The sequence below is a fragment of the Pseudoliparis swirei genome, chromosome 3 (genome assembly GCF_029220125.1).
Source record: "Pseudoliparis swirei isolate HS2019 ecotype Mariana Trench chromosome 3, NWPU_hadal_v1, whole genome shotgun sequence".
NCBI classification, from domain to species: Eukaryota; Metazoa; Chordata; class Actinopteri; order Perciformes; family Liparidae; genus Pseudoliparis; species Pseudoliparis swirei.
The window spans coordinates 4,023,751-4,050,260 of record NC_079390.1 but is presented as its reverse complement, the minus strand read 5'-3'; the positions used below and the strand labels follow the sequence as shown (position 1 = coordinate 4,050,260).

The 26,510-nt window shown below is 43.5% G+C and overlaps 1 protein-coding gene across 1 annotated transcript; it reads right to left on the bottom strand.

Moving 5' to 3' along the window:
• Positions 1–1,969: 1,969 nt before the first annotated feature.
• Positions 1,970–25,338, bottom strand: ltn1 (listerin E3 ubiquitin protein ligase 1). The gene is made up of 32 exons (XM_056440235.1): positions 25,235–25,338; positions 24,793–24,999; positions 23,948–24,046; positions 23,053–23,283; positions 22,154–22,206; positions 21,860–22,040; positions 20,474–20,647; positions 19,495–19,685; positions 17,105–17,249; positions 16,746–17,003; positions 16,009–16,311; positions 14,398–14,613; positions 14,260–14,301; positions 13,983–14,172; positions 13,616–13,855; positions 12,869–13,022; positions 12,361–12,511; positions 11,407–11,605; positions 10,695–10,839; positions 10,400–10,513; positions 10,150–10,277; positions 8,915–9,050; positions 8,659–8,803; positions 8,067–8,280; positions 6,805–7,042; positions 5,739–5,816; positions 5,197–5,383; positions 4,335–4,491; positions 4,023–4,243; positions 3,322–3,516; positions 3,001–3,168; positions 1,970–2,586 (listed from the first exon to the last, which is right to left on the bottom strand). Exons 1-32 carry the CDS (start codon positions 25,274–25,276, stop codon positions 2,524–2,526), a joined length of 5,265 nt encoding a protein of 1,754 aa, XP_056296210.1. The 5' UTR covers positions 25,277–25,338; the 3' UTR covers positions 1,970–2,523.
• Between the last annotated feature and the right edge of the window lie 1,172 nt (positions 25,339–26,510).

The following is a 26,510-nucleotide window of genomic DNA, read 5'->3' as shown; positions in this document are numbered from 1 at the left end:
TTTGCTTTATTATTATTCATAATTTGATATTAATTATCTGATTTTAGCTATATGCTAAAAAAAAAGACGCGTTTCCATGACTTCCATGTTGACTAGTAGCATCCACAGAACACTATTTATACCCTAATGGTCCTGGGTGTCCAACGTTTAGACAGCACGGGCTCGAGCTTTGGGACTGAATTTATTCATCAAATTCAATCGAGTAATTAAAGATGGCACATTAATAATCCCTGTGGGACTCCTTATTAATTCCCTTTTAAAAATTCCCCATTAATTATTTTGATGAACTGAAAAGAATCCTTCGTCTGACGGGACAAACAAGACGGAACATGTTAAAGTAAAAATGGGATTTTTTTTTTTAGGTAATTTAATCCGCCGAAGAAAGAAATAATTCCCTTTTCTTTCAGTTTATGACGTGCACAGCTCCTCCAATTATATTCCTCAGTCTGTCTTGTGCTGCCACCTGGTGGCCAGGATTGACCTGCATTATTAAAAGATTGTACCGTCGTGCACATTTGCAGCACTGCTTAATCAAGCCGATAACGAGCGGTAAGACATGATGCCGTCCGTGTGTGTGTGTGTGTGTGTGTGTCAAAACTTGTGAGAGACGGGGATTTCAGTATAAATATGTATGCCCAGCAAACAGATCAATGGCCATTAAAAAGGTTAAGGGCAGATGATGATGGATGCAGGCTGTATATATACACTATGTTGATCTGCACTTCACACATTTCATTTTCATTTACACTACACACACTGTCTATATTTAATATTTTTATATTTAATTTAATTTGTCATTAGTATTGTATTGTGTATGCATATATATTTTACTTTGTATACTTCTTGTATACATCTATATCTTTCATCCCTGTTTTTTATATTTTATTCTCATGTGTTTAGTTTATTGGTGCTGATACTGCTACGACAAATTTCCCCTTGGGGATTAATAAAGTATTTATCTATATTTTGATCGCAATAATGAATTACAAATGCACACACACACACACACACACACACACACACACACACACACACACACACACACACACACACACACACACACACACACACACACACACACACACACACACACACACACACACACACACACACACACACACACACTTAATTCATTGATCATGCTTTAATCTGTCATAATTAATTCCATAGGAACAACTGTGATGAGAGCGAGCCTCCATTAAATAGATAAATTATTCACCGTGAGGAGGTGGTGGACCCGAGATAAATGAGCGCAGCAGACGGGTGCCAGCGGTCACAGGCTGAGGCTAATTACAGTCTTTTCCTGGAATCTAGCGCAAGTTAATTTACAGAAACTGTTGTATGAAAATATCATACAACTGTAATTGGAGGCTGCGGTTTAACACAACAGTTCATGGAAGCACTCGGGCTCCATTAGTTGACTTTTGAATAAAGTTGTGCGAGATAAAGACCCGTATGCCTCCACACAGTCACAGCGTTCAGAGCTGAGAGAGCTGGTCCCGGTAGGTTTTCAACTTAAAACTGTGAGAATATCAATAAACTTGATACTTACAGAATTAAGCCCTGTAGATACCAGTGTGATCATTAACTTAAATTAAGAGGCATTTAATAGCTCATGATCATAACATAACACCAGGGGCCTAATGTATAAAACACTGTGGATTTAAGAGTAGAGGTCTGTAAATGCATTAATTAAAAATAGAACCATGCATATGCATCGTTCTGCATTAAACAACTCAGTCATAAGGAAACCGCCGCACTCCTTTGTTTTGTTGTCAAACTAGTATATTTGTAATTTGCCATAATAACTATTCATGGTAAATATATGTGTGCGCAGTGTAAACCTTGCAGGAAGGTTCCAGCATATATTCCAATAAACTCTTTTTAAATATCAGTTTCTGTGTTAGTGACTTGCACTTTTTTCTCTGTGCAAATTGAGTTCGACCCGTTGCATTAAAGACAAATTGCGTTCCATCCAGATATTTTTATTAATTTCAGCATAATTTCCAGCCGTTAACGGGCACAGGAGGGAGGGGGGGGGGACACACACACGCGTCGGCATTTTAAATTAAAACCCTCGCTAAAGAAGTTCCCTTTCCTGTCAAAACAGTATGAGGAATGTCACCAATCAGACATCTCTTTACACTCCTAAATATTAGGAAATCATTCTTTTTTTAAACCTTTTCTGGCCATTGCAATGTTTTGACCATCTTTTTTTTATTATATTTATAATTAGGCTCTCTTCTACACACCTGTACGTTTTCAAAAGAAAAACAAGTCTGCGAAAAGATTAAAACTCATTGAAAAATGATTCGCGCTGATACAAACAAACTCGTGGAAGGCTCAACAACCCAAACTACTGGAAATGGTAAAGTCACTGAAATATAATGAGCACTAGTTTAGTTTTTACTGCGCAGACTTCCACAGAGCTCCTGAAACAGGATGATGGAGTCAGAGAAGAATACTGAGACCTCGTTAACCTTCTGTGTCAATGTTTAACCTTTCAGCCCCGGGGGTCCAGCACTAGAAGAACGTCTCTCTGCACAGTGGACAGGTGGACTTGTTGCTGGATGTGAACCATTTGTACTGTAGAAAGATGAGAAAAAGAAGAAAAAATATATATTAGTGTAAACGATGACAACAAAACGATGTCAGAAAGCACGGTGGTTGTATCTATAGGTCGTCGTGCATCATATCGTTTATGGTAGTTGTGACACAGCTGGTAGAGGGGCTGTGGATTTATGAATTATGTATTCAATTAGGTCCCAGTGTAAAGAAAAAAAATCCAGATGAAACATCAGTGAATATAAATGAATAATTATTTAATAATTTTTGTATTTAAGCATTTTAAATAATATTAATAAAATAAACATTAAAAATACTTATATACAGACTGTTATGATGATTGATCAAAGACAAAAACATTATTAGATATATATATATACATACATACAGATAGATAGATAAATGAGTAGATAGATAGATAGATGGATGTCTTACCAAACACGCCGAGTGGAATTTCTTTTTGCAGGTGCGGCAGCCCTTCTTGGGGAGGGAGTAGTTTGAGCCGTGGATAACAGAGAAGCAGATCATACAGTCCTCGATTCCCTCGAAACGCTTATCCACGTTGTTCTTCCACAGAGCCAGGCCCTCCATTATGCTGCCATTCTGCACACACACACACACACACACACACACAGTAAAAAGACAGAATCTGTACGTCTCTAATCCTTGGCCTGTGTTGCTCCAGTGGACTTCACCTCGCTCCGAGCCGTCCACACCATCAACATTTGCTTTTCATGTCCTTTGTGTGTTTTCTACCTGATGCGTGAGGTAGGTGCTCAGCTGCAGCATCCAGTTCCTCCACTGCTGCACGGCGACGCCCACGCGCCTGCCGCTCTCCACGCTGATGGCGCCCAGAGGGCAGTTCTGCGGCAGCTGAATCACCAACTCGATGAAGATTTCATCCACAGAGTAGGTGGCGATCACCTCGCGAGCCGCCGAGCGGGCCTTCACCTGCGCGACATTAAATAGAAATGCATACGCGGTTTAAACTTCGCCATCAAAAGTTTGGGGTCACTCACACTTTTATTATCGAATGAATTGCGAAAGGAAAAGAAAATATAGTCAAGACATTGACACAGTTAGAAATAATGATTGAAATATTAATGTTGTTCTTCAAACTTGTCGCTCAAAGGAAGGCCAGTTCTATAGCTTCTCACCAGCACAACTGTTTTCAGCTGCGCTCACATAAAAAGGGCTTTCACAGGTTTTCTACCCCTCCGTTAGTCTTCTAAGGCGGTAACACAATGTACCATCAGAACACTGGAGATGGGCTTCTATACACCTCTGTAGACTTCATTAAACACCAGAGAATAGACATTTACCACATTAACTATGTATAGAGTGTATCTATGATTAATTTAATGGTTTCTTCATTGAAAAAAAAACCAGTGCTTTTCTCTTAGGACATTTCTAAGTGACCCCAAACTCTCGAACGGTCGTGTCTGCACATCACTTACCGTCATGCTTTCAAACATCTGCGTGCTCGAGTGGACGGAGGAGATCTCCTGGGCCGAGAGGACGGGGCTGACGTATTTGATGGTGAACTTCTCCACGGCCGCGCTCACCCTCTTCTCCTGGCCGTTCCACCAGAGCCTCACCATCGCAGGCAGGTCCTGCACCGTGCTGTAGTAGACGCTGCACGCCAAGTGAGGCAGCTCCCACTCCACGCTCTCGCCGTCTGCAGGGAGGGGGGGGAAGAAACGCAGAGGGTGACCGATCTGAGCTCGATCGCATTTCGCGGCGACGTACGGACGGCGCGTGATATTTACTGTGAACGGCCAGAGACTGGCTCTCCGTGAAGAAGGTCTTGGTCTCCGTCCCCTGGCCGGGGTAGACGGGGTTCTCGGGCATCAGTTTGAAGAGGTGGAGGAGGAGCTTGTTGAGGGAGCAGCTTCGCCGGAGAAACTGGGCGTAATGGGCGCGCAGCTGGAGGGAGAATCAGAAGAAGAGTCGGCCAATGCTGCGGCAATACTTCAAAGCACTCAGTCGTATCGCTCTGTTTGCTTTGAGATAACCTCAAACACTCAAGTCCAAAAACTGTTTATTTACAAGTCAACGCAACATAAACACGACCGGTCAAAGGTTTTACAACACCCCCGTGTTTCCAGTTTTTATTGAAATGTAAGCCGTTCCAGTGAAGAACCTGAACTGGGACAAAGGTCAGCGGCGAACTGCCAGAGGTCAAACTTCAAAAGTTTAGCTGACCAAAAACTGAAAAAATAATGTCAATGTTCAGAGTTATACAAAAAGGCCTTTTTCAGGGAACGAGTTAAAGCAACCTTCAAGTGCAACACACACGTGGGAACTTCTGCAACCGTGTTGGGGAAGAACTTTCTGAACAATATTTGATTTCCATCGTAGAAAGAATGCCACACGAGTGTGTTCGGCTGTTGCATCTACAACTGGTGGCGACTTTGACGAGTCAAACATGTAGATTACATTTTGTTAAACAAAACGATTCCACAATTTATTTTTTCATCTGTTTATTTGTTCTTTGCTTTAATTTCAGAGTACATTAAGAAATTATACTTATCTCCATTTCAACAACAAAAATGGAAAAATTGAGGTGTTCTAAAACTTTTGACCGGCGGTGTAAATATCTGATAATCTTGAGGAATTATCACGACTCACGTGGGAGGGCGAGGATTTGAAAAAGGTGAGCAGCAGCTTCCAGGCCAGCAGGTAGCCCAGGATGTACGAGTACTCCACGCTGAGGGGCTGCACCACGGCGAACTCGCCCACTTGGACCCCGGACAGGATGCTGTCACACAGCTCCTCACAGGTCGTCAGGACGGCCATCAGAGACGCCGGAGGGGAACTGAACACAGGAATTAAAACAGAACTGTGAGAATAATGTCACAATATAAAACTTCTATTAAGCCAAAATAATATAGTTTTTACTGTAAGATTCAGGTGACACTATATAAATATATATATAAATAAATATAAATATAAATATGTATAATAATATATATATATACATAAATAAATATATATTTATGCCTCTGTACCTGTACTCTAGCAATGACAATAAATTGAATCCAATCCAATATACATACATTTATAATCTCAATGGGATTCACCTGGTTAAGTAAATAAATAAAAACAAACAAACTATCTATCTATCTATCTATGTGAAGCCCACAGTATTAGGAGTTCCCTCGTTGACTTACAGACACGGCTCATCACCATCATCATCAGACTTGTTGTTGTCTCCTTCCCCGTCACACTCGGGCAGCTGAGGCATGACCCTGAATTGACACAAAAGCAACCATGTTAAATTTCCGTTTCCATCTTCTGGTACGCATGAGGGGATGATTCGAGGCTCGTGTCTATCAGCGGTTGACGAGACGGTCGGTGATCATTTGAATCATTCGCCGATATTAAAAGGCGATTTTAACCAAGTTACTGATCTCTCGACCTTGTGCATTTGGAGATGTGTTCTGATGGAGCAGCAGCGTGTCCGCCCACTGAGCTGTTTAAATCCGTAACTACAAATCAGTCTGCCATATCTTTTCCATAGATCTGACACCTGCTAACATAACATTATACATGGGAATGTCTCTTTCTTTTAATTAGAAAAACTTCGATTGAGGTTTTCAAATGAAGCTTTAAATGTCCGGTCGTCAGATTTGATGTCGCCAGACCCAAGAAGAAATACGATTGAATTGTTGTTTTTTTTATTTTTGGATGCAATCAATTTGTATTTATTTATTTTTACTTAGAAGTGAATCCATAACTCGCTGTGCGTCTTTGAGAGAGGGGAACAGAAGTTGGACTATTGCATGCAATGATTCTGTAATATACTATTAATAATTTGAATCTCAACTTTATGAATGAAACTTTGAAACTATTTGGCACATCACAGTTTATGGATATAGTTTGAATTGTGATGTTAAAAACACAAGATTTTAACAGACCATAGATTTTTTTTGAATGTTTAAATATTCTAAATAAATTGTTCACACGGTCTAATAAATGTTTCATATGTAGTTTTAACTGTATTGCTTGAAGAGAGGTTCTATTATCTCAAAGCTCCATCAGACACTAAGTCACCAGAACCCCCTGGCGACAAAAAAGAATTCATCGCACAACCCCAAATCATTCCCAACGTCCTGCGAGGCCTTAAACACTTCAAAATACAGCACCGAGTCAGATTTATTTCCCCCTCTGTTAATTTAAGGAGAATTATCCCACACGTGAGCCCCGACGCCAACCCCCCAACCACAGAACCCTTACTTCTCCAACACGTGGTAGACGGTGATCTGCAGCGGCCTGGCCTTAAACAGCAGCAGGGGACAGAAGGTGTTGAGGAGCGTCTGGAGCGGCTCCGGCAGGTTGGTCTCCTGGTCCGCGATGAACCGCGGGGGCAGCGAGTTCTGCTTCAGCTGCTGCAACGGCACGCACGTCAGAGCGGCGCCGACCGACTGCAGCACCGCCATCGGGAAAACGGGGTCATCCGGATCTGTGAAGGCGTCTGTAGACAAAAAAGGACCGTTGCGTGTGGACTCGGGACCGTTGCGTGTGGACTAAGGACCGTTGCGTGTGGACTCGGGACCGTTGCGTGTGGACTCGGGACCGTTGCGTGTGGACTCGGGACCGTTGCGTGTGGACTCGGGACCGTTGCGTGTGGACTCGGGACCGTTGCGTGTGGACTAAGGACCGTTGCGTGTGGACTAAGGACCGTTGCGTGTGGACTAAGGACCGTTGCATATGGACTAAGGACCGTTGCATGTGGACTCAGGACCGTTGCATGTGGACTAAAGACCGTTGCATGTGGACTAAGGACCGTTGCGTGTGGACTAAGGACCGTTGCGTGTGGACTAAGGACCGTTGCGTGTGGACTAAGGACCGTTGCGTGTGGACTCAGGACCCTTGCGTGTGGACTCAGGACCCTTGCGTGTGGACTCAGGACCTTTGCGTGTGGACTCAGGACCTTTGCGTGTGGACTCAGGACCTTTGCGTGTGGACTCAGGACCGTTGCGTGTGGACTAAGGACAGTTGCGTGTGGACTAAGGACCGTTGCATGTGGACTCAGGACCGTTGCATGTGGACTCAGGACCGTTGCATGTGGACTCAGGACCGTTGCATGTGGACTCAGGACCGTTGCATGTGGACTCGGGACCGTTGCATGTGGACTCAGGACCGTTGCATGTGGACTCAGGACCGTTGCATGTGGACTCAGGACCGTTACATGTGGACTCGGGACCCTTTGACATTTTGTTTGTGATAAGTTCAATAAATAAACTTCAATTACTTACAAGTGCATGTATACATTTCTCTTAACTGCTAACATAATACATATTCTGGTTAAGTCAAACATGCATAAATATTCATGTTTTAGTAACTACCATATTACTGAGTTATATGTTCAATTAAAAGACGAGTATTTGGTACATTTCAGTGCTCGACTCCCCCCCGCCAAGTAGGCTTGCTTCTCAGCGACTGTCATAAGTTAACCTCCTCAAATGAAATGCACACACACACACACACCGGCTCACCTATGATGTTGACGGGTAAAGGAAACAGCAAGTTGTAGATTCCTTCCACGAAGAAGCACGTCCATTCGGTGACCAGTTCGGACGGCAGTGCCTCCCGCACGTCGAGAGGCGACGACGTGAAGAACCGGTTCAGCTTCACGACGGCTGCCGCGTTCTCGCACACAAACAGCTGCACCCACGGGTTCCAGAAGCTGCTCACGTTCTCGCTGGCAGTCTGAAAATTGGAAGCGAGCGAATTCAAGTCGAAGATTCAGAGGGAAATATTTTTTTGGGGGGCGTCAACAAAGTAGCATAGAGAGCACTCGTAACACCTGAGGTCAAGAGGTCAACCACACGGCGTCCACAGTGGGGCTCAAATGTGATGGAAAAAACAATAATAGCTACAATAATATTTGTGAACATACTGTTTGTAATAAGAACATACTTTTTCACAGATTGACCTATTTTAAATATAAATTTTGTTTGGAATTTGTGTGCGTTTTCTTTTCCCCGTGTTTTAAAGATCAACTTCTAACTGTCGTTTGAATATTGTTACGACCCCGGATTAAGTGGATGAGGATGGATGGAAGGAAGGATGGAAGGAAAGTCTCACCTCCAACCAGGCCAACATAGAGCAGAGCAAGAAATCCCACTGGCTGCCCCCGAGGACCCTCGGACAATTAGTGACCAGCCAGGACAGGAAACGCATCATTTCCACCGCGAGGTTCAACTGCTCCGCAGTCGCTTTCGACAGATCACTGAAATACCAAGACGTGACGGATGAGTAGAACGTATCAACACTGAAGTGTTTCAAGAGATGCGATAAACCTAAAGAAGCCAATGTTTCAATGTGTGTGTGGTTCCATTACCTGCTAAAGAGGAACCAGTCCTCCTGGCTGCTCCTCCACTCCATCACGGTGGCCAGGAGAGCCTGCAGCACCTCGTCCTCCACGCGCACGCCGGCTGTCAGGCAGCACAGCAGCACCGCAAGACACCCACACACATCTGTGACACACACACACACACACACACACACACACAGATAAACTATTTGGTTGGTTCAAGTCCAAAATGTCCATATGAACTGTGTGTGTGTGTGTCTCTGTGTGTCTCTATGTGTGTGTGTCTATGTTTTTGTGTGTGTGTGTGTGTGTCTCTATGTGTCTGTGTTTGTGTGTGTGTGCGTGTGCATGTCTCTATGTCTGTGTGTGTCTATGTTTTTGTGTGTGTGTCTCTATGTGTCTGTGTTTGTGTGTATGTGTGTGTGCGTGTCTCTATGTCTGTGTGTGTCCATGTTTGTGTGTGTGTGTGTCTCTATGTGTCTGTGTGTGTGTATGTGTGCCTCTCTGTGTGTCTCTATGTCTGTGTGTGTGTGTCTCTATGTCTGTGTTTGTGTGTGCGTGTGTGTCTCTATGTCTGTGTGTGTCTATGTTTTTGTGTGTGTGTGTGTCTGTGTGTCTCTATGTCTGTGTTTGTGTGTGCGTGTCTCTATGTCTGTGTGTGTGTATGTTTTTGTGTGTGTGTCTCTATGTCTGTGTTTGTGTGTATGTTTTTGTGTGTGTGTGTGTGTGTGTCTATGTGTCTGTGTTTGTGTGTATGTGTGTGTCTCTCTGTGTGTCTCTATGTCTGTGTGTGTCTAAGTGTTTGTGTGTGTGTCTCTATGTCTGTGGTTGTGTGTGCGTGTGTGCGTGTCTCTATGTCTGTGTGTGTCTATGTTTTTGTGTGTGTGTCTCTATGTCTGTGTTTGTTTTTGTGTGTGTGTGTGTGTGTCTCTATGTGTCTGTGTTTGTGTGTATGTGTGTGTGTGTGTGCGTGTCTCTATGTCTGTGTGTGTCTATGTTTTTGTGTGTGTGTGTCTCCATGTGTCTGTGTGTGTCTGTCTCTGTGTGTCTGTGTGTGTCTATGTTTTTGTGTGTGTGTCTCTATGTCTGTGTTTGTGTGTATGTTTTTGTGTGTGTGTGTGTGTCTCTGTGTCTGTGTTTGTGTGTATGTGTGTGTGTGTGTGTGCGTGTCTCTATGTTTTTGTGTGTGTCTCTGTGTGTGTGTGTGTGTCTGTTTGGGTCTGTGTCTTTGAGTGTGTGTGTGTGTATAGGCGTATTCTCACTGTCATTTTCTTGCCAGTTGATTATCCCAGCGGTTGCCAGGGCAACCAGAGTCTCCCTGTCGTCTTTGGCCATGGTCGGGCAGAGCACCTGCAGCGTGCTCAGTTTGCTTTGAGACACCGGGAACAAACTGACCACACACACACACACACACACAACGTTCAATACACAAAGTGACGAGAGTGGCTGTGTAAAAGATGTCGAGTGTGAGATCAATGCATTTAAAATGACATTAATTAAATGGTGGTTAACCTGTCCGCACTGCCGTAAAGCTTCCTCAGGGTTCCACTGTGTGTGGCTGCCAAGTTATTGGTGTGGATGTAGTTCTCCAGAGTCAGAGACCAGAGACCTCCCTCCTCCACCGACCTACAGGGTCACAACACACACAAACATATTCAGTGGATATCGATTCGAATAATTAGAAATATTAAAAGTTAATTTCTTCAGAAGTATTACATTTCTTCAAAAAAAGTATTTTTTTTTATTTGAAAAAGGCTTTTATGAAGGCCTTTTGTGATGTCACGTGTTGATGTGATGTGTAGGTCACCTTGAGTAGAGGGTCCCCAGCAGATCTTTCATCGGGACCTGGCTCTGAAGTCCTTCTGGGAGCCCCGGGTCCGTCAGCAGGCTGCGGTAGGCCGGGACGTCCTCCATCTCTTTACACCACTGCAATGCATACAACAGTTCTGAAACTGCCAAAGAAAAGCATATATTAAAACTAGAATGGGCACTCGGTAGAGCGCATACCTTCGCATATCACAAGATTGGGCATTGAATTATGAACATGTTGGCATTAGTTGCATGCCAATTGGACACAAATGTATCGTGCTATGGTAAAAAAAAAGATGTTGACCTTTCCATGACCTTGACCTTGACCTTTGACCCGATTGATCCCAAAATCTAATCAAATGGTCCCCGGATAATAACCAATCATCCCACCAAATTCCATGCCATTCAAGTAGATTTGACCTGTTCTTGACCTTTGACCTTGACCCGATTGATCCCAAAATCTAATCAACTGGTCCCCGGATAATAACCAATCATCCCACCAAATTCCATGCGATTCGGTTCAATACTTTTTGAGTTCTGCGAATAACACGCATACAAATAAATAAATAAATACACGGCGATCAAAACATAACCTTCCGCATTTTCAATGCGAAGGTAAAAACAGCCTCATAGATTGACTTAGGACATACAAATTTAAAAAACACAAAAGTCCCAGAGACATTTTGTTGAATTCCTGAGCGGTTGTGTACCTGTGTTCTTCAGGTTGGCACACTGTGCCTCCCTGTGGTCCCGTGGCGTGACCGCAGCAGCCTGGGCCACGCTGCCCAACAGGGCCACGGCACACAGGTGGGCCGGCGGCCTGGCCGACGCACTAAACTTCCACATTTCCACGGAGGGTTTTTCACACACTCCCCGGTGACGGCCGGACAGCAACGGGCTTTTGATCCACTGCAGAGGACAAGAAGAAAAGAGGGGAAGAACACATGTTGAGGTCATGACACTGATTGTACGTACGTTATAATCACGCTGGCAAACGATGATGCAATGATGACGTCAGGGGGCGATAACTCTACGCGTAGACGTCACCCGAGTACAGCCAGGTGTGTTTGGAAGGGCAAACTATTTTTCAACCGCATTTAATCGGTTTAAACCGCAGAATCAGTAACTTCTTTTAAATCACTTCTTACAACCCATTTTGACAGAACAGCTTTTAAGTGATCTAGTCTTTTTATGCAGAACTTTGGTTCCCCTAATTTAGTATGTCTGTTTTTAATTTGTTTTAAATTTATTTTGATTTTAATTAATTTAAAAGATTTTTATTTATTTTATTTTTTATTTTATTTTTTAATGTAATATTAGTTTCTTGCTATTCCATTTGTTTTGCCTCTGCGGAGCACTTTGTAAACATTGTTTTTAAAAGGTGCTATATAAATAAGTTATTATTAAGACAAGGCAAGGTTTTTCTGTTTAATATGAGTTTAATTTCTGTTTCTGTTGCTGTTCTGCAATAAAAGAAAATACTGAAGTGACACTACGAAAAGAATGCGCGTTGATTTTACTGATTAATGAATGTCAAAAGTTGAATGGAGAATCTAATAAAAAGCAGAATGCTTCCACAGTAAGGTCTGCATAACAAACGTAAAGTAGTGTCTGAGTTACGAATGGATTTCCCTGAAGTAAGGACGGTGGACCGGCTGGCTCACCTGAGGAGGTAAGGCTCGTCTTATTCTCGTCCATTCCGTCTGGCTGGGCGTTAGTTGTGTGAAGAACTGGACGAGGATGGGGGACTCGTCATTGCAGACGGAGATGATCGTCTCCACGAGGCTCCGGACGGCCACGATCAGAACCGGCAAGCTGAAAAACGCAACGGCGAGAAGAGTTAGCTCGAACATACAGCGGGTACGGAAAGTATTCAGACCCCTTCATTGCAGCCATTTGCTAAAATCCAAAAAAGTTCATTTTATTTCTCATTAATGTTCACTCGGCACCCCATCTTGACAGAAAAAAACAGAAATGTAGAAATTCTTGCAGATTTATTAAAAAAGAAAAACTGAAATATCACATGGTATTCAGACCCTGATCATTTTAAAAGGGGCCTGAATACTTTGCGTACCCACTGTGGAAGATATGGGGGCATGAATTCAGACACACTGTGCCAGCCCAAGTTCGGGGAAGGGACGACTGAGAAATCACAGAAAGTGTTTTTGTTACCTTTTAATATCCAGAGACGTAGTGAGTAGTTGCTTCGTCACCCAGAGGGCTGCACTGTGCAGGAAACCCCCTTCCTTGAACTCACATTCAGAGTGCTGCACCAATGACTTTACCCCGGACACACACACCTTCCTCAGCTTATCCAAAAGTGAGTCTATAAAGAAAAAAGTTCAAATAACGTTGTTATTCCACTCCCCCGAAAAATAATATATACACTACCGTTCAAAAGTTTGGGGTCACCCAGACAATTTCGTGTCTTCCATGAAAAATCACACTTTTATTTATCAAATGAATAGAAAATATAGTCAAGACATTGACAAGGTTAGAAATAATGATTAATATTTGAAGTATTAATTTTGTTCTACAAACTTCAAGCTCAAAGGAAGGCCAGTTGTATAGCTTATATCACCAGCATAACTGTTTTCAGCTGTGCTAACATAATTGCACGGGTTTTCTAATCAGACATTAGTCTTCTAACGCGATTAGCAAACACAATGTACCATTAGAACACTGGAGTGATAGTTGATGGAAATGGGCCTCTATACACCTATGGAGATATTTCATTAGAAACCAGACGCTTCCACCTAGAATAGTCATTTACCACATTAACAATGTATAGAGTGTATTTTTGATTAATGTTATCTTTATTGAAAAAACAGTGCTTTTCTTTGAAAAATAAAGACATTTCTAAGTGACCCCAAACTTTTGAACGGTCGTGTATGTCTGTACACTGTGCAAAGTACCTACCAGACAGCTGTGTGTGCGTTTGATCTTGGGCGGTGAGCTGGAAGACGGTCAGCAGCAGCTCCTCGGCGGAGAGGTGCAGGAGACAGTCTCGCACGGAGGAGAAGAAGGTGGAGGCCACGTCGCAGATGAAGCAGATGAGCGGCTCCACGTCGCCGGCGTCCGACAGACTCTTGGTCTCGGAGAGAGTGGCGTGGAGCCTCTCCAAGATCTTCTCCGTGTACACCTCCCCGATCACGGGCCCTGCGCGGGTAAATACGGACGCGAAAGAAAAAGTGATCGTCAAAACCCGGTGGCGAATAGTAAAATCCACAAATGATGTGCAAGAAACGTGGCGCTCGTGTGTGTGTCTGTGTGTGTGTGTGTTCACCGTTGTCGTGGTGCCGAGAGAGGACCAAGCTGATAAGCGTCCAACTGTGGTTGCTGGTGGAAGAGGTCGAACTGGGAGGGCCGCCTCCCACCCGGCACAGCTCCTCCGTCAATCCCAGGAGCTGCTCGCCGAGAACCGAGCCCCTCAGCCAGGCGCGGCAGCTCACGAGCGTCTCCGGGTCCGCGCACGCCTGACGGGACCGCGAGGGAAGAGAGAGACGTTTAGAACCACCTCCGTCGGGGAATTTGGATAATCCGTTGACGGACGAACGACATACCCTCTGGATAATTTGCAGGATGATTCTCCACTGCAAATCCATCTAGAAACCAGAGAGGGGGGGGGAGGACGGACGTCAACGAAGACGCGAATCAAACGGTCGGGTGATGCGGTCCGGCGTCCGCGTCTCGGGGGTTACCGTGGTGACGTGATTGAGGATGCGGGTGGTCTCCTGCTGGCTGCAGCAGCAGAGCGAGCTGAAGACCATCTCCACCAGGTGCTCCGTGTCTTCGCGCCCCGTCTCCGCCAGCCACGCCACCGCCCGCTCCGTCAGGAACCGCATCGCCGGGTTCTTCGCCGCCACCTCGTCCCCCTGCTTGCCGGCTGATATTTGGTCTTCCGAGTCAACCAATGTCTAACGGGTTAGGGGCGAAACGAAGTGATGTGATTTCTTGCAAAATTGTATATATACACTACCGTTCAAAAGTTTGGAGTCACTTAGAAATGTCTTTATTTTTCAAAGAAAAGCACTGTTTTTTCAATGAAGATAACATTAATCAAAAATACACACTATACATTGTTAATGTGGTAAATGACTATTCTAGGTGGAAACGTCTGGTTTCTAATGAAATATCTCCATAGGTGTATAGAGGCCCATTTCCATCAACTATCACTCCAGTGTTCTAATGGTACATTGTGTTTGCTAATCGCCTGAGAAGACTAATATCTGATTAGAAAACCCTTGTGCAATTATGTTAGCACAGCTGAAAACAGTTATGCTGGTGATATAAGCTATACAACTGGCCTTCCTTTGAGCTTGAAGTTTGAAGAACAAAATTAATACTTCAAATATTAATCATTATTTCTAACCTTGTCAATATATATTTTCTATTCAATTTTCAATTCATTTGATAAACTAGAATGGGCACTCGGTAGAGCGCATACCTTCGCATATCACAAGATTGGGCATTGAATTATGAACATTTTGGCATTAGTTGCATGCCAATTGGACAAAAATGTATTGTGCTATGGTAAAAAAAGAGTTTGACCTTTCCATGACCTTGACCTTGACCTTTGACCCGATTGATCCCAAAATCTAATCAAATGATCCCCGGATAATAACCAATCATCCCACCAAATTTCAGGCGATTCAAGAACATTTTGACCTGTTCATGACCTTTGACCTTGACCTTTGACCCGATCGATCCCAAAATCTAGTCAACTGGTCCCCGGATAATAAACAATCATCCCACCAAATTTCATGCGGTTCAATACTTTTTGAGTTCTGCGAAAGATTTTGACCTGTTCATGACCTTTGACCTTTGACCCGATCGATCCCAAAATCTAATCAACTGGTCCCCGGATAATAAACAATCATCCCACCAAATTTCATGCGATTCGGTTCAATACTTTTTGAGTTCTGCGAAAGATTTTGACCTGTTCATGACCTTTGACCTTTGACCCGATCGATCCCAAAATCTAATCAACTGGTCCCTGGATAATAAACAATCATCCCACCAAATTTCATGCGATTCGGTTCAATACTTTTTGAGATTTGCGAATAACACGCATACAAATAAATAAATAAATACACGGCGATCAAAACATAACCTTCCGGCATTTTCAATGCGAAGGTAATAAATTTTCAATGCGAAGGTAATAAAAGTGAGTTTTCATGGAAGACACGAAATTGTCTGGATGACCCCAAACTTTTGAACGGTAGTGTATATATTTCGACAGATTCGTGGCTCCAAAAAAAACGACCGCTGATGAGACACACTTATATCTGTAATTGTCAAGCGTGACTTACGCTGAAGACCCTGGGTGTGTGGAACGATTGCAGGAGGAGGGAGAGGAAAACAAGATGTCTCTCCGAGTGTTTCTCGTCCACGTGCACCAGACACAGTCGGGCCAGCTGACACACGACGTCCTCGAAATGCTGAGTCTGCAGGGACCCGAAGGCCTTGGCGCTCTCCGGCGCCGTCTGACCGGGGCTCTCGACGCCTTCGCCCTCGACTCCCGTCGTCTCGTAGATTTCTGGCTTGGAGAAACGGATCTTGACGGATTTCTTCTTCGCGACGTTTCTTTTCGCCTTCTCGGGGCAGCGCATTACCTGGAGGCGGCGGAGATAAGTGAGAAAAATATTTATTTAGGCGTCTCGTTTTTCTGTTTGGCGAATGGCTCCGACAGCCGTGTCGAGCTGCCGGATGGCCGCATGTCTGAGAGACAGATTTTGCTTCACCCTCCTGTTACCTTTATAATTACTGACATATTTTACCCTCGGGGTCAATTTGACCCGAGCAATTAAAAGCTCCAGAAAATTATTAGAATTAATATTGTTTGCCAAGTTTAAGTGTGAGGTACTTTATGTTTGTTTGTTGACGACCTAAATAGCCCTTTAAATATGTAAAAAAGTTGATATTTCTTATATGTTTGACACAGTGAAAAACAGCCTGGGGTCAAATTGACCCGAAAGAACACCGACGTTAAACATTGAATGGGGTCAAATTGACCCGAAAGGTAACAGGAGGGTTAAACCAAACTCGCCTGCAACAGGGTGGCTACTCCCTCCAAAGCCTGCGGCTCTGCATCCTCTTTGTCGGCGTAGCGTGTGAACAGAAGACCGAGCCCCTCCCAGACGTCCGCCAGAAGCACTTGAAAGACATCCCGGCTCTCCATCGCGTCCTCTTCGCCGTGTAGGCCCGCCTTTCTCTCCCAGGAAACGAGCATTTCAGTGACCAGAAGGAAGAGAGGGCCATTTTGAAGGGACGGGTTTCCAAGAGCCTTTTCGAGAAGCGGCAGGAGCTATAAAAAAAAAAAAAGACAAGACAAGGTGAAATAGATGAGGGGGGGGGCGGGGCTTCAGCAGATCAGACACGTGAAACCGTGCGACTTTGTGACCCCACCTGCTGTGAAATGAGCATGGTGCGTATGTTCCTCTGCTCCTCTCCGTCGGTGTCGTGCAGGACGCAGAACCGCAAGCACTCGACCACAGAAGTCACGATCACGGCACTTTCCGACGGACTCGCCGCGGCGCGCTCACTCGACAGCCTGAGACATTTAAGGTGACAGAGTCGAGTGTGACACAGTTATAAGGGTGCGAGCGCGTTCTTTTATAACGCGATGTCTGAAGATGGGACAGGGATATGCAAAATGGCGTCCACAAGAATGAAAAGCACAGCTCGGTGCAGTAAACGGTGTTCCGCTGTTAACGGTTAAATCAGGAAAAAGTGTTTTAAGATTTCAAATGACTCGTTTAATTTTATTCTGGTAAGAGATTTGTATAGAATAAAGATTTTGCCAGCAGAATTGAGCATATTTTCACAATAATGTTCAATTGAAATCTGAATAAATATTATACTATTTTGTTGCATTACAACCAGTTGTTTTAATTGATTGCCAGCAATGGGCACAAAATAGTCAAAATTAGAGACGTGAAAAAAAAGATATTTTATAAAGTGGTGCGTGAATATGTAATATAAGCCTCTAAATAAGATATGGTGCCAACAATTACCTTCAGAAGTTATTAATTAGTTAATTATTGCAATCTTAGTGTCATAAGACCTGTCACATGACCTCAGTATATATATATATCAGGGTTTTTCCTGGGTCAAAATGGGTCTTCGGTGCTCCCATAAATGTTTTGATCTGTGTCGCTCTGTCCATTCGCGCACCTCACAGTTGCGTATTGATCAGACAAGAAGACACGCTTATCAACTCCATTCCTATTGATCCAAACAGAACGAGGGTTCGGCTGTAGCCTACTTGAAACATACTATTGAGAACATACAGGACTGTCTCAGAAAATTAGAATATTGTGATAAAGTTCTTTATTTTCTGTAATGCAATTAAAAAAACAAAAATGTCATGCATTCTGGATTCATTACAAATCAACTGAAATATTGCAAGCCTTTTATTCTTTTAATATTGCTGATTATGGCTTACAGCTTAAGAAAACTCTAAAATCCTATCTCATAAAATTTGAATATTTCCTCAGACCAAGTTAAAAAAAAGATTTATAACAGCAAAACAAAATCAAACATTTGAAAATGTGTTTCCAGGTGTTTCGAGTTAATTAGACGATTCAAGTGATTTGTATACTTTTTCATGATATTCTAATATTTAGAAATAGGATATTTGAGTTTTCTTAAGCTGTAAGCCATAATCAGCAATATTAAAAGAATAAAAGGCTTGCAATATTTCAGTTGATTTGTAATGAATCCAGAATGCATGACATTTTTGTTTTTTTAATTGCATTACAGAAAATAAAGAACTTTATCACAATATTCTAATTTTCTGAGACAGTCCTGTATTCGCTGACATGCACGTGATGAACACAGTTTTTTTTTTTTTTCCATCGCAGACTTTTTTTTGCCTTAGGCGCTCGGGATTTGTCATAGGCGTTCGGGGAAACGGCTTAGGCGCGCGCCAAAATTTTCTCTATGCAGGAAAAACCCTGTATATACACACACACTTAAGAGTCTACAGCTCGAAGACCAAGGAGCTTACTAGAGGTCAGGGACAGAGTAGAGAAGACAGGATTGGGTTAGAAAAAAGAAAAAAAACTACTTATTTACTTACATTTGGATTATATGTCACTAATTAAGTGACTTCTAAGGGTAAATATCGGTTGCAATCTGCCTTCCCTCCAGGTCCTGTTCACTTCCAGGTCACTGAAGCGGGCCGAAAAGATTGTCGCTGACCCCTCCCACCCTGGACACTCCCTGTTCGAGTCCCTCCTCGGGAGGAGGCTGTCCATCATGACCAAGACCACCCGCCACACCAAAAGCTTTTCCGACGGCGGTCGGGCTCATCAATGGACCGGGACTGACTGACTGTCACCCCAGGACTACCACCTCTTCCTCCACCTTCCTCACTCCTCTTTCTTCCTGCTACTTCCTCTTCCTCCTCCTCACTCCTCCCTCCTCCTTCTTCTTCCCTCCTCCACACACGTCACTTTAACATGCACTTTAACTAAAACACACCACTTGAAGCACACACCCAAACACTTCACATTATTTGTTGTCTTTCTGTCGTGTTGATTGTTGTTTGTTTGTCATGTCCAAATGTTGCACCTTCCACCAAAAAAAAGTCCTCGTTTGTTTGTGAAAACATTCCTGGCAATAAAACTGTTTCTGATTCTGATTCTAATTGATCGCACCACTACACGTGTGACTACATATGCACGCACAATAAAACATTTGTAATGCAACAAAGTAGGAAGAACACCAAGAGGGTGAATACTTTTGCAAGACATTGTGTACCAGCAGACACAAAAACAAAACAAAATAATTACCCTTGTATGATTGAAGAGAAGAAGGTGGTGTAGAAGTCCAAGGTTGGATCGGTGACCTGCTGGGGCAGTTTGCTGAGGAGGGGCATTAGATTAGGGTGCAGGGCTTTGGCCATGCCTTTGCCGCCATCCTTTAGCAGAGCCCAAAGTTTAGGTAAGAAGCCCTTCTTGGCATTCACATGTGTCCAGCAGTCCTGTAATAGTAGCGGGGGAAATGGTTTAGGCGCCATTAAAGTATAACTTTGTGCAAAAAAACACAAAACTAGAATGGGCACTCGGTAGAGTGCATACCTTCGCATATCACAAGATTGGGCATTGAGTTATGAGCATGTTGGCATTAGTTGCATGCCAATTGGATACAAATTGACCGTGCTATGGTAAAAAGAAGATGTTGACCTTTTCATGACATTGACCTTGACCTTTGACCCGATCGATCCCAAAATCTAATCAAATGGTCCCCGGATAATAACCAATCATCCCACCAAATTTCATGCGATTCGGTTTAATACTTTTTGACTTATGCGAGGAACACGCATACAAATAAATAAATAAATACACGGCGATCAAAACATAACCTTCCGCATTTTCAATTCGAAGGTAATACAAAATGTATTTTGGTAACTACGCATTTTTGAGTCTACTAATACAGGTTAACATAATTCCTCGTTACTATAACTCTATAAAAACAACACAATATGGGGACAGTAGTATCACCGTACATGTAGGAGGCGGAGCCATTAGTCTGTTTTATATGTTTGAGCATGGAGTCGGTCTCCGGTTAACCACGGGTGGCAGTGTGTTTCAGGGTGGCAGGTAGTTTATATACGGGGCACTGACATGGTGCAACTGACAGAGGTAATGATGTATGGGTGGCGGGGAGATTGCACGTTTTATTACCGCGAGCAAGACCCGCCGGAGGGAGCCCGGGACAGAAACCAGCCGCCACAGCACACGCAAGGTCATCCTCTCAACCCAATCTCACCGGGATCGTAGAGACGACGTGAAGAACCGCCTCCCACACCGGAGGCAGCACCACGGGATCCGTGTCTTCGATGCTGAGGAGGACGGCGGGGCAGAGTCGGGCCGCTTCCGCCTGGACCAGTTCTGGAGTGAACTCGCACAGAGCGCACATCATCTCGAAAAACGCCCCTCGCACCTGCGGAGAAACACACGGTGGTGGTCATTATTTACTCTGAAAACGGATTATTGCATGTGCACCAGGTGGCATTGACAACAAAGATGTAATTTATAATTGTTGCTTTTCTCCGCAAAGATGACAGCACAATGCTGCACACTTTGTCTTTCAGTTAAATGTTATTATTATTATTATTATATCGTATTGTTGTTTGTATTCAGGGTTCATACACATTTTGATTTCCAGGAACTTAACAAATTTCCACGACAAAAACATTTTGGGAAATCTCGGCGTATACAGGATAGTGGATTCATACCGGAGCTACTGTTGCTATGGCAACCGAGCTATTCAGTTACGGTGCGTTCACTTGCAGCGTGGAAAATTGCGCCGCGAGTACGAGAGCGCATGCCTGCTTATATCTTGGGCGTCTTTCTTTTAAAAAACATGTTAATTATTCTTTCCACAGACTTTTCCAGGCCTGGAAATATCAATTTTAAAATTCCAGGACTTTTCCAGGTTTTCCATGACCGTACGAACCCTGTGTATTTTTACATGAATAAGACGCATTTTCTAGAAAGGTGTGGCGAGTTGTATGCATACCAAAATTGCCAATCAAAAAGATACCTGTCAAACAAATTAGCAAAAGGTAAAAGATGCGTGTACAGCCCTACCTTCATTTAACCAGGAGACACATGAAGATTTTAAATCTTTTTTTCCAAGAGCACCCTGGCCCCGACACACATTATCACAATTAACAAAAATTGCAGCGGAGCAATCAATTGAAACGTCTACAGCCAGATGTGCTGCATCCAAGTCATTTAAAAGTCCATTAGATGCATCCAGAGACTCGTGAAGATTCAGGTAATTCTACAACTGATTCCAAGCAGAGGGAGTAACATATATAAAACGCTCCTTTCCCCCCAATTCAGTGCTGACTTTAGGATTATATAGTGGAAAATGTCTTGAAACCCGAGATCCATTCAGATGCTTTATGGAACCTTGCCTCAGGGCATCTGGAATTATGAATTTATAGCCTATTTAAATGGTGGGTTGTGTAATTTCCATCGGTGTTTTTACGATATCACTTATTATCCATTCCAATATTTGCAAAATACAACCGTCTATTAAAATGAAAAAAACCCACTCAAGTGGAAGAGACCGTATTTCAGTGGAGTGAAACCGTCCGCATAGCACCGAGTGAACTCGTCTATGAGTCACATTGGATGTCAGTACCTGTGGCGTCTTGTGTTTGCTGTACTTCCAGAACTTCCCAGAGTTCAGAAGATGTGCCAACCGTTCCTCCAGCGCCGCCCGGTCACTCTGGAGCAGCAGGGAGAGCAATCTCTTCACCCCCAGCAGAGAGCTGGTCAGCATGCGCACGTATTTGCTTTCTCTCTCCTCCTCCGTCACACTTCTAAGAGAACAAGGGAAACGAGGGGCTCAGCGAAGGATCGGACCGACGGCCCCGTTGTCGTGGCGACGCGGCGAGGAGGAACGGACACGGAGGCCGCGATGACTTTCACGTACCGCGGGTCACTCAGTGTGTCTGCTGTTTCCTTCAACAAAATATCTTGAAGTACCTGCAGTGGAAGAATAAAAACATTGAATGTCACGTTTAGTTCAGGGGTCAGACACATTTTGACCAATAGGTTTCCAGGACTTTTCCAAAACTTTTCCAGGACTTTAAAACAAATTTCCAAGACTAAACATTGTGAAATCTCGGTGTATACATGAAAAGGAGCGAAAATGTAGAATTTAAACAAACAATGACAAGTCCAAAGCATACAGCATATAACCTTAAATGACACAAATGAACGAGAGACAATAGATTGATTAATAGAATAAACATTTATATAAATACAAATAATAAAATAGAAACGCCTGCTTATTACCTTCGCATTGAAAATGCGGAAGGTTATGTTTTGATCGCCGTGTATTTATTTATTTGTATGCGTGTTATTCGCATAACAAAAAAAGTTTTAAACCGAATCGCATGAAATTTGGTGGGATGATTGGTTATTATCCGGGGACCATTTGATTAGATTTTGGGATCAATCGGGTCAAATGTCAAGGTCAAAATCTTCTTTTTACCATAGCACGGTCAATTTTTATCCAATTGGCATGCAACTAATGCCAACATGTTCATAATTCAATGCCCAATCTTGTGATATGCGAAGGTATGCGCTCTACCGAGTGCCCATTCTAGTTTTTTTAGCGTCTTTCTTTAAAAAAAAAAAATACATTATTTCAAACTCGGCGTAAATGATTATGTGAATATAACAAATGTGGGTGACTTTTCCAAAACTTTTAGGATTTCATTTTTCCAGGCCTGGAAGTAACCATTAAAAAAAATTCCATGATTTCTTCCAGGTTTTCCATGACCGTACGAACCCCAGTCAGCTGATGAACTCTCTTGCGCTACTCACATTGAGGATGTCGTCCTTGCAGAAGCCGAGAGCCTCCGGCTGCTTGCTGGGTGAGAAAGCCGCCTGGAAGGCCTGGCATGCGGCGGACGCCGCCGGTGTGTAAGTATCACACTGGGACAGGATCCAGTGGCCCATCAAGCTCTTCAGAAAGGGCGCCATGCTGCGACGCACTTTCAGCACCAGCTGCTCAAACGCCTGCTGGGTGGCCTCCCTGATCCGGCGATCGTGGTCCTGATAGACAACGCGATGCAGATAAAAGTTATCGTAACAAATCGTAAAAAAGACCTGAACGCATTAAAGCCACTCCAAAATGTCAACCTTCATTTGAGTGCATCTCCAGCAGAGATATTCCCACGTACTTAATTTTTATTATTTGCTAGGCAGGATGGGATTCATCAAAAATGTATGATGGTTTTCCGGGAGAGTTTATTTAAAGTGATTAAGATTAACTGCTTTCAGAATCGTTAAAAAAATACATTGATACAAACAGGTATTTCGTGAGTTATACTATTAATTTTCCTTTACTTATGTACTTTTTAACATATTCCTTGCTGATATTTCTGCAAATCCAATGTTCCATGTCTCCGTCTGGTGGCACTGCTCACATAGCTCTGTTGAATGCTCCCCCAAGTTATTTTAGGCTTTGTGAATCGGTTGACTAATACCCGTTTGTATTGTGTTGGAGCTCGTACTGGAGCGCCAGTGATGCTGCAGGTCAGCCGAGTTGACCTTTAAGTCGCTAGGCAGGATGAAATTAATAAAAAAAAATGTATGATGGTTTTCCAGGTGTGTTTCTTGAAAGTGATTAAGATGCACCGCTTTCAGAATAGTTAAAAAACAGAGATCGATGCAAAACAGGTGTTTTTCGTGAGTGTGTGGTGAAGGGCCAGCTCACCACTGATATCTTGCAGTAAATCCTTGGCCAGTATGGCAGGACCCCTTTCACCTCTTCAGCATCGCGTTCCTGACACATGGACCCAAAGTCCTGCGCCGCCTGAGAGGAGAACACAGCATCAACACCAACGCCGGGACCAAAAGTCAGATTTCAACACACCCAATGGGAGATAGTGTCTCCAAGTCATCTGTGTTATGACATGTGTTTGCTATGTGTGATCGGAAGACCATATGGTCCGTTCAAGTAGGGCGGCCAGATGTCCTCTTTTTGAGACCTAAAAAATGCGTCCAGCAGGGATTCCAAAAACGTCCGGGATTTTTGCTTCGTCGGATATTTGTGTTTCTCTGGGTCTTTCACAAACTAGTTATTACGCCCTTACAAGTTTTGGGAATGGTATCTCCCTTACGTTCCACCTTCTTGCTCGAGCTCCGACGGTAGAGAGAGCAGTCATTGGTCGACCGATCTCAGGGTTGCCAGATACACAATAATTATCCTCCAAATACGACCGTTTTGAGCCTTTGGTCCGATACTTCACCGTTTCCAATCTGGCAACACTGAGCACCTTGCCGCCTCCACTCGTTGCATTGTTTACAGCGCATGACATCTTTTTTATTTGTTACGATTATTGCTTCAATATATGGACGAGACACATTAAAGAAGCGCTGGACTAAATGCCACAAATAAGATTTGTTTTACAATTGCACTTTGCAGTTTTGTTAAAGTTCAATAAATAGATGTTCATTTGTGACATTTGTATGCATTCACATGGTCGTGGTGCGGCATGACACACACACACACACACACACACACACATCTGGTCACCCTAGTTCAAGTTTAAACTTTACTTTTAGTCTGGTAACTATATCCCTCTTCGATAGTTTCCTGAGCACCAGGCGGAAATCTGGATCCACCAGGTTGTCGATCTCCTCCGCGCCGTGAACCGCGGGGACGTAACTCAGCTCCGACGTCAGCGCCGTGTCGAAGCCCACGAACCCCGGGATGACGCCACCCTCCCGGGTCAGAGCCGCCGCAGCTCGGCCGCTGCTGGACGGCTAGTAGACGGGAGAGAGAACACATACAACATGAACAGCCATTTATCCGTAGTAGAAGAACCGTGAGCCAGGCAGACACGTCGTCGTGGTATTGATGGGACAACAGAGCCACACGTATCCGTAACTGTCGTAAAGTTCACAGAAGCTCGTGCTCGCGTTTGTTTGCTAGCGCTCGGAAAAACCTTAACGGTTACTTTTATCACCGTGACGTCAACGTACAAACATTCGTACTCACCCGAACATTTCCTTTAGTTCGCTGTTTATTCTTACCCCCCATGGATCCACAAATAATCTTAAAAGCACCCCAGTTCTTAATCTGTGTGTTAACTGTGACGCCGAGAGTAGAGAAACGGAGGACTTCCTCGTTTTTCTTCTTCTCTGGACGCTTTACGGCAGCCGGCATCCGCTATGCTGCATTGCTGCCTCCTACTGGATCTAGACCTTTACTGTCGACAATACGAGATCCTTAAACCAGTGTCTCTCAAGAAGTCAAACAGCTTTACTATTATTTTTCCTTTACTTATGCACTCTAACATATTCCTTGCTGATATTTCTGTTAATCCAATTGTCCATCACTTCTTCTTTCTTCCCCATAACTCCTCCATGACACAAGTACATGCTGCACTGTCGCCGTCTCCGTTGAATGCATCCCCAAGTTATTTTAGGCTTTGTGAATCTATTGAATAACACCTGTTTATATTATATTAGAGCTCGTGCTGGAGCACCAGTGATGCTGCAGTTCTGCTAAATTTACCTTTCGTGAGATTGAAAACATAACGGGTTATGTTTAAATTAAGACTATTAGATTATGTAAAAGGGACACTTTTCAGTTCAAACATAAATGTCACCATTTGATGCTCTGGACCAGATTGTAGCTATACAGCTAATTTGCTTTTGTAGTCCCTTGACAGACCATAACGGACATAAAACAATATCAAACAATACGGGATAAGACACACCACAACTGTATATGTGTAACAAAATATGATGAAAGGAATCCTAAATGAGTATACCGTAAGTAATCCCGACGATGTAATAAATAGCATTATTATATGTGGTCGTACTGCGGTGATGCTGCATGTGCTGCAGGGTGAGGAGGACCAAGGGATATTGGCTGGGTGCATATGGTGGAGGATCAGCGATGCAAGAGGATAAACTAGTGATGTAAACACTATTTATAATCACAAATAATGACGTTCCATAATTTAAGTCGGGGGAACAAAGACTACACCTTTTTTTTCCAGAGGCAATTTCCCTTTCTCCTCTGTCTTTTTCCTCCTCTGTCTCTCTCTTACAGGACAACAATCTCAAAAGTATGCAATGGAGGCACCACCAGCCAAGCCCAATGTTAATCATACATTATCTATGTTTGTAAAGGCATGAACATGCTTGGAAAGGGAGGCCTGAACAGAACATGTTGTCACACAACTTTAGACTGAAATATGTCAACAAGGCAGCTAACTCAAACTGTGACTGACTAATTATGAAATATTAGCTAATTTTACACATAA